Source organism: Trichechus manatus, unplaced genomic scaffold (genome assembly GCF_000243295.1).
Source record: "Trichechus manatus latirostris isolate Lorelei unplaced genomic scaffold, TriManLat1.0 scaffold00150, whole genome shotgun sequence".
NCBI lineage: Eukaryota > Metazoa > Chordata > Mammalia > Sirenia > Trichechidae > Trichechus > Trichechus manatus.
Genome location: NW_004444086.1, coordinates 1679523 through 1700045, shown reverse-complemented (window position 1 = coordinate 1700045; position 20523 = coordinate 1679523). Strand labels below are relative to the sequence as shown.

The 20523-nt window shown below is 39.5% G+C and overlaps 1 protein-coding gene across 1 annotated transcript in view; it reads right to left on the bottom strand.

Annotated features, from left to right (window-relative positions):
* The window catches only part of ARSJ (arylsulfatase family member J), an 85636-nt gene extending 65627 nt beyond the window's left edge, over nt 1-20009 (bottom strand). Inside the window, exon 1 of the mRNA XM_004385894.1 lies at nt 19321-20009. Within this exon, the coding sequence (XP_004385951.1) occupies nt 19321-19718 (398 nt within the window). The 5' untranslated portion in view covers nt 19719-20009. The remainder of the gene's footprint in view (nt 1-19320) is intronic.
* Nucleotides 20010-20523: the final 514 nt, after the last annotated feature.

The following is a 20523-nucleotide window of genomic DNA, read 5'->3' as shown; positions in this document are numbered from 1 at the left end:
AACCTACTGCCCTCGAGTCGATTCTGACTCATAGCGACCCTACAGGACAGAGCAAAACTGCCCCATACAGTCTCCAAGAAGTGCCTGGTGGATTCGCACTGCCAACCTTTTGGTTAGCAGCCATAGCTCTTAACCACTACACCAGCAGGGTTTCCACAAGGCCTTTGCATTTTCTGTTAGCTTCTGTATACTCATCCCTCTCTACTGGGTATTGAAATGACATTTGATGACAAGAGAAAAACATGAGTCTGGTATTATCTGAAAAGTCTTCTCCACTTTACAGACATTGATATTTCATTATTATTCCCCCCACCTCCACATACCTTGGTTTCGACGTTAAAAGTGTTTCATGCCCACCTCCACTGCAGCATTACAATGCCTCACAATTATTACTGAACCGTTTCATTTGTAATAGTTGTAATCAGTTCTGATGTATGCATCAAAATGAAAGTCATAATTTGTAAAAAAAAAAAAAAAATGTAATCAAAGTGTTTTCAGAGATTGTATACAATCTTCTTATAAAAGATAGTTAAGACTTTGTGGTTGCTGCCGATGAGTCATTCTTGAGAATGACTGCATTATCAACAAAGTACTCAGTTATAGCAATAAGTAAGTTATCTTCCTTGATGTGCTAGGAAAGTACCCTCAAAGTAGACTAAATTGGCTGGGATATTTCCAGCTATGATCCAGGAGCCCTGGAAATTGGGCAGAAATGCCTCAAACCTTTCTTAGAGGCAGGAAAAGAGGAATGCTCTAGGACAGGAACCTCCCCAAGCAGCTCTGGGTTCATCTGTTTTATATACAGAGCTTTTTCATCAAAGATTTCATGTGAATAAAAAGTTGCACTGTTAAAAAAAAGAGTTTGCAAATCACAGAACAAGTTTCAAATCCAAAAGGAAATAAACTAATTTACCTGCGGCAGGCAGACATGTTATCAACTGGCCAGTTTTTCTAAGTCAAAAAAAGTAATGGGAGAAGGAGATTACAGTGCACTCCACAGCTAGGGGAAACAAAACAAAACAAAAACAAACCCATTGCTGTCGAGACCCCATGTGTTACAGAGCAGAACTGCTCCACAGGTTTTTCAAGGCTGTGACATTTCAGAAGCAGATTGCCAGGCCTTTCTTTTGTGGCACCGCTGGATGAGTCTGAACCACCAACCTTTAGGTTAACAACCGAGTACAAACTGTTTGCACCACTGAGGACATACACTTAGAAAAAATGATACTCAAATCCTGCTCAGGAAACCAGGAAGAGGCCTCCAACACTTAGAAAATGTAAGTAACAATTACATAACAAGATGTCTTAGTTTCTTAGTGCTGCTATAACAAATACCACATGTGAGTGGCTTTAATGATCAGAAATTTATTCTCTCACAGTTCAGGAGGCTAGAAGTCTGAATTCAGAGAGTTGGCTCTAGGGGAAGGCTCTCTCTGTCCACTCTGGGGGAAAATCGTTGTCTCGGTGTATCTAGGTTTCTTCTTGGTGTTCCTTGACGATCCCCATGTGGCATCTATGTTTCCCCCATTTGTACTTGCTTGCCTCTGTGCCTGATTTGCTCTTTTATATATAAAAATGATTGGTTTAAGACACATCTACACTTATATGTTCTCATTAACATAGCAAATAAAACCATATTCCCAAATGGGATTACACCCACAGGTATAGGGGTTAGGATTTATAACACATATTTTTGGGGGACACAATTCCAGACATAACACAAGACAATGGCTTGACTAAAGTTTCACACAAACGGACTTAGAAGAGGGATTTGAAATTGTAAAAGATTCTTTAGATTCAGCATTACTTAAGAAATAGAAGCTGTGGTGGCACAGTGGTTAAATGCCTGGCTGCTAATAGAAAGGTGGTCATTTCAAACCCACCAGCCCCTCTGGGGACAAAGATGTGGCAGTCTGCTTCCATAGAGATTTACAGGCTTGGAAACCCTGTAGGGCAGTTCTACTCTGTCCTATAGGATCACTATGACTGAAAAAATTTTTTTTTGCATCAGTGAGATTTTTTACAGCGTTGAATATTGCTAGTCCTTCAGGTTAACATGTTATATCAGACTGAGGGTCTACCTTTTTACTTCAACACTATGGTGTTAACTAAGGTGAATGCATTAAAACATTCATCTCAATAAAGCTTTCCTCAGTGTCTGAATAGCTGTTAACTCTTTGGCCCAGAAAACAACAGCAGAAGCCAGCAGTAACACAACTTAGTCAGGGTAGTTCATCAACTGTTTAGTGCGTGCTTTCCTCTTGGAAAACAAAAAGAAGACATCACCAATGTGGAAAAGTTTTAAAAATGATTCTTCTCTAAAAATAAAAGCAAATGACATATTTTTAGTTATTATTTGCTGACAAACAAAATGAGTGTGCCTCAAGTTTTTCTTTTAAATCTTGCCAGAAGTAAAGCCTTAAAAATCATAACTCTAAAAATTCAGGAGCAGAGCCAACCAACAAGTACCACTCATACTCTTTTGGCTTGACATTAACTCAAAAGAAATTAATTTTTTTGTGTGGGTGGGTGAACACTTGATATTTAAACCCATCAATAGTCCAAAGTAGCAGCATTTTCACTGTGATGGAAATAGAGAGGAATGTTGAGTTCATACATTGGCTCTTCTGGCTGGTTTCCTTTTTACATCAACTGTCTGAGCAAATCTGGACATGCTCATAATAACGTTCAGGGTTTGTGCCTGCAAGCCTGAGGTGGCAAGGTGATGGGGAATGGTGAATTCACCCAGTTAATGCAACCCTGGGGCTGCCTTAGGGCCACACAGCCATCCTTGCCCTCACACAGCATGCCTCCACCACATCCCTTGGGCTGCTTTGTCTTTCTTTTGAAATATTAGTAAGTGGCTAGGCCAGAACTCAAATGCAAGTCTTCTGACTCCACATATTATGCTTTTTTCCCTAAACCATACTGCTAAATGCAAAAAAAAGAAAAAAAGATTTTATATATATAACTAACTTGATGGCACCTAACAACAAATACATATACATACATACATATATGTATCCACATATACATACATATATGTATATACATATAATGCATACATGTGTATACACATACATACATGTATATACATACACATACACGTATGTATATACATATACATACATACATACACGCATATACATATACATGCATATACATATACATACATACATATATATATATGGAGCCCTACTGGTGCAGTGGTTAAGAGCTCGGCTGCTAACCAAAAGGTTAGCAGTTTGAATCCTCCAGCTGCTCCCTGGAAACCATATGTGGCAGTTCTACTCTGTCCTAGAGAGTCTCTATGAGTCGGAATCGACTCGATGGCAAGGGGTTTGGTTTTTGGTATATACATATAGAAAGAGAGAGATACTACTGCAATCACTCAATAAAGCCTAAGGGAGTCAGGCAGTGGAAAGGGGAGAGACAGAGGCTATCATTAAGTGATGACCTTTGAAGTGCAAAATGTTACTGCTAGACAGGTTCCTACAACTTGTGATCAGCAGTAACTTTTTTATCTGCTTGAGCAAGCACTTTCTTGCTAATAACAGAATGAATGACTATGAAGTCATCCTCTCCTCCTTCTTTTATTCCCATCCCATTTGTACTCCAACCAAAAATCTTATCTGATCTACCTACAGAATATACTCAAAATCACACCACTTTCCATCATCCCTCTCTATTCTCCACCATCTCTCACACAGGGAATTGTGATGTTCCTCCTGTTGACAAACTTACCTCTACAGTTCATTCTCAACACAGTCATATCAAAGTAATTCTGTTACAACCTAACTCAGAGCATGTCACCCGTCTGTTCAAAACCATCCAACAGGTCTCGTTTTACCCAGAGTGGAAGTGTCCCTTGGCTTCTATCACACTATAGCATATGGCTCCATTAAATACTCTGATCCAGCCTCTCAGTACATGAACGCGCTAAGGGTCCTCTTGCCACAAGGCCTTTGCATTTTCTGTTTTTTCTGCCTGGAGCAGCTACATATAAGGCTCCCTCCCTTGCCTCCTTTCTTATTTGAGGCCATCCCTGACTTCCATAATATTGCCTTCCCAATCCAAGAAACTCCCTGTCCCTTTTCTTGCTTTATTTTTACTCAAAAAGCGTACTGTCTTCTAACATACTGTGTTGTTGTTGTTAGGTGCTGTTGAGTCAGTTCCAACTCATAGCAACCCTATGTACAACAGAATGAAACACTGCCCCATCCTGTGCCATCCTCACAAACGTTGTTATGTTTGAGCCCACTGTTGCAGCCACTGTATCAGTCTATCTACTAGGTCTTTCTCTTTCTCACTGACCGTCTACCTTACTAGGTATGATGTCGTTCTCCAGGCACTGGTCCCTCCTGATAACATGTCCAAAGTACATGAGACAAAGTCTTGCCATCCTCACTTCCAAGGAGCACTCTGGCTGTACTTCTTCCAACACAGACTCATTCATTCTTCTGGCAGTCCACGGTATATTCAATACTCTTTGCCAATACCAAAATTCAAAGGCATCAATTCTTCTTTGGTCTTCCTTATTCATTATCCAGCTTTTGCATGCATATGAGGCAATTGAAAATATCATGGCTTGGGTCAGGCATGCCTTAGTCCTCAAAGTGACATCTTTGCTTTTCAACATTTTAAAGAGGTCTTTTGCAGAAGGTTTGCCCAATGCAACACATCATTTGATTTCCTGACTGCTGCTGCCATGAGCGTTGATTGTGGATCCAATCAAAATGAAATCCTTGACAACTTCAATCTTTTCTCCATTTATCATGATGTTGCTTATTGGTTCAGTTGTGAGCATTTTTGTTTTCTTTATGTTGAGGTGTAATCCACACCGAAGGCTGTGGTCTTTGATCTTTCTCAGTAAGTGCTTCAAGTCCTCTTCACTTTCAGCAAGGGAGGGTGTGTCATCTGCATATCGCAGGTTGTTAATGAGTCTTCCTCCAATCCTGATGCCCTGTTCTTCTTCATATAGTCCAGCTTCTCAGATTATGTGCTCAGTATACAGACTGAATAAGTATGGTGAAAGGATACAACCCTGAAGCACACCTTTCCTGATTTTAAATCACGCAATAACCCCTTGTTCTGTTTGAACTGCCTCTTGGTCTATGTACAGGTTCCTCATGAGCGCAATTAAGTGTTCTGGAATTCTCATTCTTCGCAATGTTATCCGTAATTTGTCATGATCCACATAGCTGAATGCCTTTGTATAGTCAATAAACCACAGGTAAGCATTTTTCTGGTAGTCTCTGCTTTCAGCCAAGATCCATCTGACATTAGCAATGATATCCCTGGCTCCATGTCTTCTGAATCTGGCTTGAATTTCTGGCAGTTCCCTGTCAATGCATTGCTACAACCATTTTTGAATTATCTGTAGGAAAATTTTACCTACATGTGATATTAATGATATTGTTTGGTAATTTCCACATTTTGTTGGATCATACACTATACATTTCATTTATTTTTATCTCCTTTCACTATAATATAAACACCATGAGAAAGGGATTTTTGTAGGTTTTGTCCACTGATAAGTTTCCCAGTGCCTAGAACTATACCTGGCAAAGAGTAGGTGTTCAATACTGAATGAATGAATGAGTGAATGAATTTCAGGGAAATAAAACAAAGAGCCCAATTAAGTCAAGGATCACTGTATCAGTATCAATCAGAGTTGTCCAGAGAAACAGAAGCAATATTGTTGTTGTTAGCTGCCACTGAGTTGATTCTGACTCATGGCAACCCTGTATGTGCAGAGTAGTACTGCTCCATAGGGTTTTCAAGGCCGTGACCTTTCAGAAGCAGATTGCCAGGCCTGTCTTTTGAGACACCTCTGGGTGAGTTTGAACCGCCAAACTTTTGGCTAGTAGTCAAGCACTTAACTATTTGCACTACCCAGGGATTTCAAGCATTTGAGTTTATATTTTCAAGTCTGTTAAAAAAAAAAAAATCTCTACGCCAAGTTAAACTTTTTGAGTCTAAATCACTCAGTTCACATTCAATTATTATGGCTGGATGCTGTGCAAGAACCTGGAGTGTTAAAAGGATGCACTGCAGGCTTTAACCTCATAATGTTCAACCCAAAAGTTAATTTTAGAAGTCTGGTAAAACAATTTTAAACTCTTGAGTTCTTCAGATTTAAGATTAAGGCACAATAAATTTATAAATTTATAAAGAAATTCTCTGAACAAAACTGCAGTATAGCTTAATAACTGAAATGGAAAGATAAATTCAAGAGATGTATTAGAATTAGAATGAATGAACCTCACTACCAGGTTAAAGGATTAAATAAACCCTAAAATTGCATTCAGTGGGGAGTCTTTGTATTTTACCAGCACACCCAGCCTAGTCCAGTTGAGGCTTATCCGAGGGTGCAGGAATACATCAGCATCCCAACCTAGAAGACAGTGAGGTCTGAAATTTCTACTGCTATTACCAAGCCTGAGCATCCATGTGTACACCAAGTCTCAGACTTCCCTAATCCTAATATATATTTTAGTAAAATATTTATTTCTGTACTTTCAAATTGGATGACTACCTCTCTAGATCTCCAATAGGGAAACAATGTACAGTCTTATGATGGTTAAGACTGTGTGTTAATTTGGCTGGGCCATAATTCTTAGTGGTTTGGCAGTTATGTGATGATGTAGTTTTTCTCCATTTTGTGATGTAATATAATTATCTCCATGATGTGATCTGATGTGATCAACCAGTCAGTTGTAAGAGGAGTTTCCTCAGTGATACTTCCTGCATCCAATATATTTATGGACATTCTGGTAAAGCTCACTTGCTTGCTCTGGATCCTGCATCTGGCTCATCATCATCTGACCCCCAGTTCTTGAAACCTGAGCCAGCAGCCTGCTCTATTCCTGCCAATCTTGCAATTCATCAGCCTCTGCAGCCTATGAGCCAGCAGCCTGTCATCTGACCTGCCAATCTTGGATTTGTCAGCCTCCACAGTCTGTGAGCCAGCAGCCTGCCGTCTGACCTGACAATCTTGGGTTCATTAGCCCCTGCAGCTACATGAGTCAGGAGAAGCCTCCAGACTGACACCTGGCCTATGGACTTGGGACTTGCCAGCCTCTACAATCATGTGAGCCAATTCCTTGAGATAAATCTTTCTATATCTACATATATGCTTCACTGATATTGCTTCTCTAGAGAACCCAGACTAAGACAAGTCTTATATCCAATTTAAAGATTTTAAGTAGCACATGCAGCCTAGCCCAGTTATTGAGGCTAATCCTAGAGTGCAGGCATGCATCAGCATCCCAATTCAGAAGGCAGTGAGGTCTGCAATTTCTACTGCTATTACTGAGTCTAAGCACCCAGGTGTACACCAAGTGTCAGACTTCCCTAATTCTAACACATATTCTAGTAAAATATATATTTCTGGACTTTCCAACTGGGTGACTACCTCTCTAGTTCTCCAACAGGGAAACATAATGTAGGATCTTATATCCCATTAAAGATTTTAAGCAGTATGGGTAAAGAAGAAGCTTGGATAGATTGGTAGTAATGTAATGGAAAGAATTTGATGGATTGGGTGGCTACCTTGGAGGTAGAGTTGATGAGGGAGATTCTGAAGAAGAGACAGAGTAAAGTGGTAGATGAGTGTCAAGTGTTTGACCTGAGCAACTGGGTGATGCCAGAGAGAGAGAGAGACACAGACAGACAGACACACAGAGACAGAGAGAAAGAGAGGCAGACAGACAGGCAGAGAGAAACAGAGACAGGTAGTCTTTGGACAACTTAACCTCTTTGCACTTTAGTCTTCTCATATGTAAAATGGATGAATAAAACTTTTAGCGTTTTTAACTGTTAAGTGATTTAACATATGTAAAATGATCAGGAAAGTGCCTTGAACATATATTTTATTTATTAATATTATTAGTCTTTCAAACTGAGATGCTAAGTAGGCATTGGCTTATGCCAGCATGGAGCTTGGAGAAGTCAGAGCTGAAGATGTGGATTTAGGAAGCACTGATGTATAGATGGCATTTAAAGTCTCAGAAATGGATGAGAAAGTGTAAAGAGGTAAACAAAGAACTGATTCTGGCATACTAGAGGTTGAACTGAGGATGATAAACCTGAAAGCAAACAGGCATTAAGGTAGGGAAAAAGCAGATTACTGAAGATAAGAGAATAAATTGATTCAAGATGGAGAATCCATGTCCAATGTTATGAAGAGGTTGAGTAAGATGAGGACAGAGCCACTGAGTTCACAGCATGGAGTCTTCAAATGATGTTGACAATCACCAGAACAGTCTCAGTAGAGTGGTGGAGATGAACACTTGATCGGAGTTTGCTGAGGTGAGTTAGCAAGTACAAATAACATTTGCAGGAATTTTGCTCAGTAGGACAGCAGATAAATTGGGTCAAGTAAGCTTCTTGCTTTGTTTTTAGACAGAAGGAACTTAAACTCATTTACATGTTGATGGAAATGATTTAGTAGAGTTGGAAAAATTATGAAGGACTCATGCTGACCTGATGTACAACAGAATGAAACATTGCCCAGTCCTGCATCATCTTCACAATCATTAGTATGCTCAAGTCCATTGTTGTGGCCACTGTGTATTCTGAGCACCTTCCAATCTAGGGGGCTCTTCTTTCAGCACTGTATCAGACAATATTCTGTTGTGATGCATAGGCTTTCATTGGCTAGTTTTCAGAAGTAGATCACCAGGCCTTTCTCCTAATCTGTCTTAGTCTGAAAACTCCTTTGAAACCTGCCCGTTGTGGCTGACCCGTCTAGTATTTGAAATACTGGCAGCATAGCTTCCAACATCATAGCAACATGCAAGTCACTACAGTACTACAAATGGACAGATGGGTAGTGAATAATGAAGAAGAGGGTAAAATTGCAAGAATCAATTCCTTGAAGAGGGAAGAGGGAACTCAAAGGGAATGTAGGTCTTTGACAGGTGTGTGTACTTCAAGGCCTGAATCAAGAAGGAAGGCAAAAAACATGGCTATTGATACCAGGAGACCAGCCCATTTGGTGTTGCTAATATGATAGAGGAGAATCCCCGGGTGGTGCAAATAGTAAAGTGCTGAATTGCTAGTCAAAAGGCTGGCAGCTCGAACTCACCCAGAGGCCCCTTGGAACACAGTCCTGGTAATCCACTTCTGAAAGGCTGCAGCCTTGAAAACCTCTGGAGCAGTTCTACTCTGACTCATGGGGTTGCCATAAGTTGGAATCAATTCAACAGCAGCTAACAGCAACAACATGATAGAGATATTTTGTTGTTGCTTCTGTTCTTTCAGTAGAATGTTGAAGTAAGGTCATGAGCTGATAAGAAGATACTGAAGATAAGAAGATACTTGAAGAGAGAAAGAAATTTTGAAATTGTAGTTCTGAAGAATGGGACACATACTAGAGGAAAGCAGAAAAGACTGATGGGCATTTTTGAAGGCCTATTTAAGATTTGTGGTCATGAATCTAATTTAATCAAGTGTTGGTTGCTACCCAAGTTCCTGCTGCTGTGTACCCCTGCCAGGTAGGACCTTCTTAGACACTGAAATTTGCCAAACCATGTTTGCCAAGCCTGTTTGGATGCTGTGCATGGAACAATCCAGTACTATCGTGGGGCCCAGTCAGTTTTACCAGACTCTTTCTCATCTAGTTCTAGTTCCTTTATTCTCTCCACCAACCGTCAAGCTTGAGAACAACCGAGTATTGACAAATGCATACTGACATATCTTCTCAGTGAGGAAATAATGACCTACTGATTATTTTCTGCCACGGCTTCCCATCAGGCCCAGGCCTAGGTCCTTGGTAGATTTGGTGTGGGTGATGTGATACATTTTATTATCGTTCCTATTCTCTCAGTGGAGAGAGTGTCATTCATTGCTATAAAATGAAAGGGTTGAAAAAAATGACGCACAGCATTCCTTTATACACTAAGTATTCTATCACTTTATGTTGGCTGCCTCATCTTATTATACCCCCAAAGAAAGTTTGTAAAAGCCTATTTAAGGTAAACCCAAAAGGTTCATGAGTGTTGTCCTCATCTCAGGCTTCTAGATATATCCAATTTGGAAAAAAAATGTAGAAGAGTAGTTCTTTGAGTCTTCAGAAAGATTTTTCCTTTCCTGTTTAAAATAAATGTCCAAAAAGATTCAGGTAAACCAAAAACTAGAATGTACTGAGCATCTAATACATGCTAGGCACTTCCATCAACATGGAATCATGTAATACAAAAACCTGGGGTGGGCTGAGAATATGGTCAGAGAAGGATAGGAGAGATGAAAGTGGTAGAGGATCTGGAAGGAGGCAATGGAGTTTTCACTGGCTAGTTTTCAGAAGTAGGAAAATTATAGGCATTATAGCAAAGGGAACCCTGCTTAGAAGGGAAGAGAGGTAAAAGGGGGGATGACACTTTGGGGGAAGTACAAGTACCCTGGCAGTGATAACTCAAAGAGCATGTAATAAGAAAGTACTTTCACATATTATTACCTCAACTGGCCAATGGAATAACTTTTGAGGTTGGTAAGGTACTCATTATCTCTATTCTACAGATGAAAACATGGAGGCTCAGAAAGATTAAATAACTTATTCAAGGTCACAGTCAGTAATCTGTTGGTTGAATCAGCACGGTAATTTAGAATTTCCTTACTATAAAGTCTATGCTATTTATACTCTATCATATTGCCTGCCAGAGGGAAATAATCATTTATTCATCTATTCATATCTTCATTCCTCACAAATTTATTTAGTACAATTAGTACAAAGCACTGGGCTGGGTGCTGTGAGATTTATGAAGATTATAACTCAGAGTCTCGCTACAAGGGGATCAGCAAGGGAGGTAAGAGGCAGAGTAACAGCTGTGAACAAGGTGGAAAATCATGCATAATAAGATAGTTACATAAAGAATTCTGAAAGGTCACTATTGGGATAAATTATTTCTGGCTAAGGAATCATGGAAAGCTGTATGAGAAGGGTGGAATTTTCGCTGAGTCTTAATGAGTGATTGGCATTTGGGCAAAGAGAGACATGAAGTGTCAATTCCAAGCAGTAGAGACAGTATGAGCAAAAGAAGACAGGAAGTCAGTGTGAGATATGCTCGAGAAATAGTGAATCATACATTTCTGGGGCAAAAAGTTTGAAGGTAGGAAGAGGAACATAAGGCTGAAAAATTTATTTGAAGACTGGACTGAAGTGTTTACAATTTCCACAGAAGGGAGAACGTGGTGATTAAAACAGCAAGGGTTTTGTTGAAGTCACACAAGTTTAGGTTCAAACAGAAGCTCTGCCTCTTAGAAGCTGTGTGACCATGACCGACTTACATAATTCCTCTAAAACTTTCACATATTACCCATAAAATGAAGACATTTGTTAAATAATTTTCCAAAATAATACAAATATTTTACCTTCAGGGTAGATGTGAAGATCATGTGACAGGATGTCTGAAAAGTGACTAGTGCAAGGAAGGCCCTCAGTAAAAATTAATTTCTTTTCCCACTCTTGGGTAGTCAGTGGGGGAACCAGGGAGGGTGTCTGCCGAGGGTGGTGATGTAATGGGAGTCATATTTTAGTGCAGCAAATGTGTTGGATGTATTAGAAGATCGGGGAGTAAAAGATTAAAAAAAAAAAAAAGACAAAACCTGCTGCCATCGAGTCAATTTCAACTCATAGTGACCCTATAGGACAGAGTAGAACCACCCCATATGGTTTCCAAGGAGCAGCTGGTGGATTCGAACTGCTGACCTTTTGTTTAGCAGCCAAGCTATTAACCACTGTGCCACCAGGGCTCCAAAAATGCTGAGTAAAAGATTAGAGGTAGAAAACCTCTTTGCAATAGAGCACACGAGAGGCATAGCTGCCTCAAATGAGAATATCTAATATCTAGAATATTAAATGGGAATATTTAATATCTAGAATGATTAAATTACATTTGATAAAACTGTATCAAAGTAAAATACTTGCACAAAAATATTAAATCAGACTTAATTCTACAATATTGCTACAGGAAAAAAAATTGAATGATAACAAAATTTGACATAAAGAAAGCTTTCATACTGAGCTCATATTAGAAGCACAGACTCCAAGTCTTTTGCTCCCTCCATCTTTGATCTTTGGGAGAGGTCATCTGGATGAAACAAGATGTTCTCAACCCTCTGTACCTGTGTAAATTTCCACCTTTCAGAATAGCTATTCAGGAAGCGCAACAGAATTACCTGAATAGGAATACACTTCAAAGCATGTCTTTTAAAAAGACTTAAAGACAGGAACTTTGATCATAAGGGAGTGCCAATAGCTTACAAGACCATGAATCTACTGTTAGAAAAATCCATATGGTCAAATAGGAAAGGGCAGCTATTTTGCTGAATATTCTTGACTACTGAGATATTCTTTTTGAAAAGAATGTGTGTGAGGTTAAATCCACTCTTTCCACTAAACTGCTTGGAGACCTTGCTCCACTGCCTCAATAGCCCACTGCAGTGCACAAAAGAGGTCTATATGGATCCTGTCTTCCTGGACCTCATTGGGCCACCAGAGCTCCTGACTATTCACCTAACTGTACACAGCATGGCTGCAGTAGTTGGAGATGGACAACCAGGATGGATGGATCAACCAGTCTACAGAAAGAGTCTATAACTAAAACCAAACACCTATCATTTCCTAAGAGATCATCTGGAAAAAGCCCACCATGCCTTTCAGCCATGTTTATTTAAATCTTCACCATAACTTCAGTCTTCCCAATGTATTTTCACTTAGATTCTAGTCTCCACATCTCTGTACATCCCCTACCATAATTTCAATCTCTTTCCTCTCCAAGGCCCTAAAACTCTCCAGTGAGTTCTCTGTTACTGAAAGTCTGTCATCAGCATAATCCCCTATAACCTCAACCCCTTCCCTAAACAGTCCCTCCGTCTTCTTGCTCGAGCCAACTGCTGACTGTCCCTGCTACTCTCTCAACTTGGGAGTTGGTCTTGTACCCACATCCCAATTAACTACAGAGCCTGCGGCATGGCTGCATGTCCTCCTAGTTCTTCACTGGCACTTCTAGACAATGTTGACTTCCATCTCCCTTTAAAACCTCAACTCTTTTGAAAATCTAGGCAACAGACTCGCTATCTTTCCCTGCTAAAGTCCTTTACCTAATTCTAAACCCTCGCCCCTGATTCACACATGATTCCAGTACCTGGATCACTGTCTTCTTTACTACTACTTTTAATCATTCTTAATGATTTTAATATTCAGAGAAATAATTTATCCAATGTCCTGCCTTTTTAGCACCTTTCCTTCCTCACTTCCAAAGATATTTTCCTTCATCTCACCTGAGCACTTATCCCCTTATCATTTATAAAAACTGCACTACTTGCAAAATCTTATCCCAAGCATACACTGCCCCTACCATCATTATCTATCTCTTTAGCTTTCCAGGTTTATGGTAGTGTTCTCACTTCAGCTCCATCCAGACAGTCAGTGCATTGAACCTGACACTGTTTGACAGAACATAAGCCCTCTATATTCTTCTCCTTTTCCTTGCCAAGTAGAGAGTCATGATCCACCACTCTATTCATTTGGCAAAGCCTCAAATCTAGTTAAATCCAGCTCTCCAACTGTGCTGCTTCTGAACATAAACACCTAAGCATGGTGGGAAAAAAAAAAGACTACCCGATGACTGGTCTCTGTTTAAATTTATGACCACAAATCTCAAGTGGGCTCTCATTGCTGGCCAGTATTTTTACTGCATTTTCCAACTCAATTCACTTTCTCACTCTTCTAGATGAATATTTCATACCTATCCTTCTCTTTAAACCTCCAGATCCTCATTCTCAGTGAATGACCTCATTTATTATTTCACTTATAAAGTAGGAGAATTCAGAAGAGAACAACCTCATATTCCCATAACCAAATCTTCCAATCTATTTGCATCCGTACACCCACACTCTCCCTCCTTTCATATTAAAATGAATCAACTGGTAAAGAACAGCCAAGACAATTTTGAAGAAGAAAAAAGCAGGAGGACTTACACTTTTTCATTAAGAGAATGGGGTACTGACACAAGGATAGACAAAGAGACCAATGAACAAGATAGATTCCAAAAGCAGAACATGTATGTTCATCTGATTTATGAAAAAGATGACACTGCAGTGCAGTGGAGAAAGTATGATCTTTTAAATAAATGATGTGGGTCAAATGGATATATAGGTGGAACAAATTAATCTTGAACTCTGCCTCACACCATACTAAAAATTAATTCAATATCAACTCTAGATCAAGATATAAAAAATAAAACTTTTAGAAAAAAATACCATCGTCATGATCTTAGGGTAGGCAATGATATCTTAAAAAGAACATAGAAAGTAGAAAATTGTAAGTTTAATAACAATAAAGCTAAAACCTTATGTTCATGCAAAAAGACTATTAACTGAGTGAAAAGGCAAGAGACAGCATGGAAGAAGATATCAGCAATAAATATATCTGACAAAAGACTCATCTAGAATATATAAAGAACTCCCACAAGTCAATAAGAAAAAGGCAATTATATAATGGGAAAATGGGCAAAAAAGCTGAACAGAGACTTCTTAAAAGAGGATATCCAAATGATCAATAAATATATGAAAAGATGCTCAACTTAGTCATCAGGGAAATACAAATTTGAACCATAATGCTGTATCACTGCATAACTACCAGAATGACTAAAATGACCAAAAAATAATGTTGACAAAGATGTGAAGCAAATGGACGTCTGCATACATTGCTGGTGAGAGTATAACCTGGAGAATCACTTTGGAAAACAGTTGGACAGAATCTACAAAAACTGAACCTACATGTCCCCATAACCTAGCAATTCCACTCCTAGATAGATATCTGAGAGAAAAGCATACATACATTCACCAGAAAACATATACAAGTATGTTCACGGAAGCACTATTCATAATAGCCCAACGCTGGAAACAACCCAAATGTTCATCAACAGTAGACTGCATTAAAAAAAAATTATGGTATATTTAAACAAAGGAATACTATTCAGTAATGAGAACAAAGAATTATATCTACAGGTAACAAGAAGAAAATATTTTACAAACAGTGCTGAGAGAAAGAAGCTAAACATGAAAGAGTACATTCTCTATAATTCCATTTATATAAAGTGGAGAGAGTGATTACCCTTGGTGAACAGTGAGAGGGATAGTGACAAATGCTCAGAAGGAGGCTGAGTTTCTTGATTTTTTAAAAAAATTCTTTGAGCTATGCATCTATTACTTGTTCATTTTTATCTGTGTATGCTATCCTTCTCACCACCCTCACTACTCCGACTCTATTCCAGACCTATCCCTTCATCTCTCATCAGGACTCTGGTCCCCCTGGTTTCAGTCTGGCTTCCCTAAATTCTATTTTTTCAACAGTAGTAAGATTAATCTTTAAAACATGTAAATTAGGTATGCCTCTTCTCTGCTCAGTACTTCACAATGACTTCCTGTAACATTTAGAATAAAATTCAAAGTTCTAACTGTTGCCTATGTCGTATGTCCATGTAAACTTATTTCCCAGCACCCTCCTGTTGTTCACTACACTCAACCACTGACTTTCTTGCTATAAGGCTATGTACAGCCTTATACTCTTGATCATGCCAAGCTCATTCCTGCCCCAGCACCCTTACACATATTCTTCCCTCTACCTGGAATGTTGTTTCCCCAGGCCTTCGCATAGCTTCTGTCTTACTTTTCAGGTCCCCTCGGACCACTCTACCAAAAATACCACCACCATTCTCATCATCCTCTTTCCACTTAGCTTACTTTGTTTTTCTTTGTAATATTACCACTGCCTGAAATCATACCTGTACTTTGCTGCATCTTTATTGACTGTCCTCTCCCATAAGATCCTTGAAGGAAGAATTTCTGTCTGGTTCACCAGCATTTCCCCAGTGCCACAAGAGTGTTAGCCATTAATTAGGAGCTCAGTATCTATTTTTTACTGAATGAATGGCTTACTGAATCAAATTATTCTTTGCTAAGGCCCTTTTAGCATCTTGATTTTCCAGATTAAACTGCCATCATACATTTTTTTCTCTATAATATTGCCTGGAGGGGATCAGTGGACCCGTGACCTTATGTAGAGAAGTATGTAAATTTGTCTCAAAACAAGATAAATTCATCAAATATCCTAATTACAACCTATGCACACTACTTGGATTGCCTTTGCATTTGTTAAAAATAATCATCATGATATTTCAAGAGGGATAAACGAGTAACATCATAGTAAAAACAAAATTATTGTCAAACTTATAAATTCAGTTCAGATTGCCAACCTTTCCTACTTTGAAGTCTGACTTCATAAACCTCATGTCTCAATTTTGTAGAAGTTGTAATTTTCTTTATGAATCCATCACTACGTCCTCTATTAAGAAGAAAACATGTCATTTTTCCATGTATTTGAAAAAACAATTGTAAAAAAAATATGAGAATGTTACCGTGAAATAAACTCAAAACCAAAAACCAAACCCGCTGCCGTCGAGTCAATTCTGACTCAGTGACCCTACAGGCAGCCACTTTTTCAATAAACCTTTCATCTCACCAGGCTCACTATAAATGCCTACAGTGCTGTTTCTCAAAGTCCAGTGTACAGAAGCCCAGCATCGCTACCACTCTTGGAATCTGTAGCCAAGTCTATAAGATAGGGGTAACAATAGCAACTACCTCATGAAATTATTATGAGCATTAAGCAAGAAAATGCATTATCCCAGAACATAGTAACTGCTCAACAGATGCTAGGATTTGATAATACTCTTAATTTATTATAAGAATAACCTGACCTGTATATTAAATCAATATTGATTTCTAGGCTCAATCCCATATTTACTGAAGCCAAATCATTGGTTGGGCCCGGAAAGCTGCATTTTAACTAGAATTTTGAGTGATTCTTTTGCACACTCAAATTTGAGAACCACTTCCTAGAGATTAGGGCTTATTTCTTGTTTATTCCTCACAGCTACAATACAAGACTCGGCATACAGTGAATGCTTATTGAGAAACTGACTGACAGTCAATACTGCCAGGCTTATCTGATGTATATTATTAAAGAAATCTGGAATTTGCTATAAATTTGTGCAGTAGAAGTAAATAGATTTTACCCTTCAACTAGCAAAATGAAAAGGAGAGAGTTGTTTTGCTAATATCATCAAAAGTAACTTCAGCTTCAATTATTTAAACTATTTTTCTTTGTAATGTGGGGATCTTTCAATATTCTCACATTTCCAATAGCTCATTTTTCCCTTAAAATAATTCAGTCCATTTAGGTTTTCATTGCGTCCTTTTTTTACTTTATAGGATCCAGAAAGCACAGACACTTACTGTCCTTATTTGTCCTCCTGGAAAGGGCAAATAACCATATCCTCCTGGCTCTACATTATTGAAATTTAGCCCAGAACTAGGCTTCCGTAGCCACTTTTCTTCTGTGTTAGTCTGTGTTCATTTCTAAGAAAGTTATAATTCCTTCCAGCAATTTGTCTAAAAGGAAGACTGCAAGTGAAAGCATCTTCAACTGTGTAATTCAAACAGAAATTGAAATCAAATTGCAGTAGCTATTTGAACTTTTTGGCTATAAAGCAGTTACACAACATGTTGCACTGAACAGCAAATCTTAATAGGAAAAGATGTCCTCTCATTAATGTTTGCTGGCATTGAAAGTACAGGAGAGTCAATATTTGACCAAAGCAAAAGATTAGGAATTATTTCCAGCTTAGTTTCTGTTATATATAATTAAGTAATCATAAAAATTAAGGGATAAAAACTAGATAGTTTATCAGTGAAAGATAATGTTTAGGAACTAAATTTTCTCGTTTGGTGAAAAACTTTGAACATATACTCTATTGTGAAACACAAAGTCACATAATTTAGTCGTGTTTTCCAACTAATATTGATAATAGGAGTAAATCTAAATTCTATAAATTAGTTGAGGAGGTTGAGTAAGCATTTTTGACACATTTATTTCATGAACTACATATAAGAGCAGTTGTGATAAGACATGAAGAACTTGACCTCCAGGCCACCAGATGGACTTACTATTTTCCAGCCAACAATCTGCCCCTTTATGAATATCCAATGCTCTTGACATTCTTATGCCACAATTAACCTTTAAAATGACTCTGAACTACAGTGAAACTTCTTTTTTTCTCTCTTAAAAGAAGGAAGGATGGGATTTTTTTTTCCCCCTTTCTGGCAGTGATGCTAAGTTCTGACAGTTTGCTAAGCAGTGGAAATCATGCTGTAAGCAAAAGTCCCTGCAAGACAGAGATTCCTACAAAATAGTCTTTATTTTTCCAGTGGATACTGGCTACTTTTACAGGATCCGTTTCCAAGAACAACTTCACTGAAGCAAGGTTTTCTTGCAACCGAAATCTTGAGATACATAGACTAAAACCAGCAAAGGCTTCTCTTCTGCCTCAGTGGTAGGGTGTCCAGTGGTAGCTTGACCCCCAGCTCCTAACTTAGCTCTGTTCCACAGGCTGAGTTTGGAAACCAAATCAGTTAGAATAACCTATATTTTTATAGAATAGAGTAAAAATATGAAAATGTGTGAATACCTTAAGTAGATTTAGCTATTTAGCAAAATGACAACATTAAGAACACTTTACTTAAGCATCCAAATAATCTTATTTTTGTTCGAGTTAATCAGAAAAGTTCCAGAGATGTGAGGATCAGCAGCTGAAAACTTCAGATAAAGTTCAATCTCTGTTGAATATTTACTATTGAATTTCTTGTATTTTGAGAATTGCCTTGATAATTAAATATGGCCCTTATCTGTGCTGTGTATTAATGATGTTACCAGAAAAAGTTATCTGTCAAAGACCCAAACAGAGTCAGATTTACATTGGTCATATTTTACAATGACCTCCATTTGTTTCCTAGGTGTCGTCTCTGTGATGACCTATGGCTTTGATAATTAAATGCTAGATTTAAGATCATGAGTCCCAGAAATATTTTGGTCTTTCTTATTAGTGATGGTTGTGACACCTGAAACAAAATGTGAACTAGCTCAAAAGTCAGAATAGATTTAGAGTAGGAGACACTTCTGGAGATCTCTTGTGGGTGGTTGAGTGTTTGCAAGCCCTTATCTCATTATAAACTCTGAAGTCACTTCAGAGCAGGCTGTTAGGGTAAGGAAAAAGGTAACTGGACTTTCCAGAACATTAACAGGGTATTCATTTTAACACTCACCGTGATCCAATATCTTAAATCATTCATGCATTCATTCACCCATTCACTTTTTCCTCATATTTTCTGTTATTCCCTTGTATTAGGGCCTGAATCTTAATTAAATGCTTAAAATTTCTCGAAGGCATAAATAAAAGAAGCAGTAATACTTACTTTCCAGTAATAAACTGACTCCTAGATGGTGTGCAAATAGGCTGGACATAGTAGTTCTCCAGTTTAACCCCTTCTGCAGCGAGTTTGTCAAGGGTGGGTGTCTTTATCTCAGATCCGTGGTAACCCACATCTCTAAATCCCTGATCATCCGCTAGGATGAAAATGAGATGGGGCTGGGAGGTGGCGGTTGTGGTCGGCTCCAGTCTTTCTCCAGCTTGACCTCGCATGGCCCCTTCCTCCTCCTCCTCCAAGCCATGGCCCCAGGACAGGTAACCATAGGTGAGGAGACTGAGGACCCAGAAGCCTGCCAGCGCTCCCGTGGCTAGCATCTTTCCAGGCCAGACCCAGGCCTGCGGAGGCGGCGGAGGCGGCAGCCCCGAACAGTCCCTGGCGGCCATTCACTCTGGTCCCAGCGGAAGCTCCACGCGCAAAACCACGCGCCCCCCGCCGCCGCCGGCGCACACATGCACTCGGAGGGGTAGACGGAACAGGCTGTGGAGGGTCCTCACCTGAAAAGAGGTCTTGCGCTCCTCGCAGCTGTCACCACATCCAACAAATTTAATTTTTCTCTTCTAGAAGTGATGGTTCAAGAGATGGGACTTCGGGAACGTAGGGAAGAGTCACTATTCTCCCTCAAATTTCACTGTCCTCTCTCTTCCTCCTCCCACCGCCCCCATTCCTCAGAGCAGCTTCTACCAAAAAAGTTAATGTCTCTACCAAAAAGTTCTCGAATGAAAAAATCAAGTAAGGAATTGAGAATCACACAGGACAGGAAGTTTCATGACCCACGCGTCCTCGACGATGGGGATCGAGGTTCTCAGGGGCGCGCACGCACTGTTGGCGGCGGGATCGACGGTGCATTCAGTCGTCCCCTTACCTGGAAAGCGCTGGGGAAGTTGAGCCGCCGCGTCTCGTTCTGTAGATAGCTAGCTGCATAGAGTGGACTGGCTGCCAGAACCACCTTCTCCACTTTTCCAGGGAGCTTTGTTTTTCCCGGTCCACTTGAGGCGTCTGTGAATCTCCCGACACTCCCCAGGCGGCGAAGTGAGAAAAAAAGCCCAGTTTCCTGATCTCCCTCTCCGGCTAAACACCCCTTTCTCTGGTACTTCGGGGAACAAGTCCTCCGGTGTCGCTGGATCGCTTGGGGACTGAGCGGGGTCCCTGCCCCCACGGCCACTCCACGCCGAGCCCACTTGGTCTCCT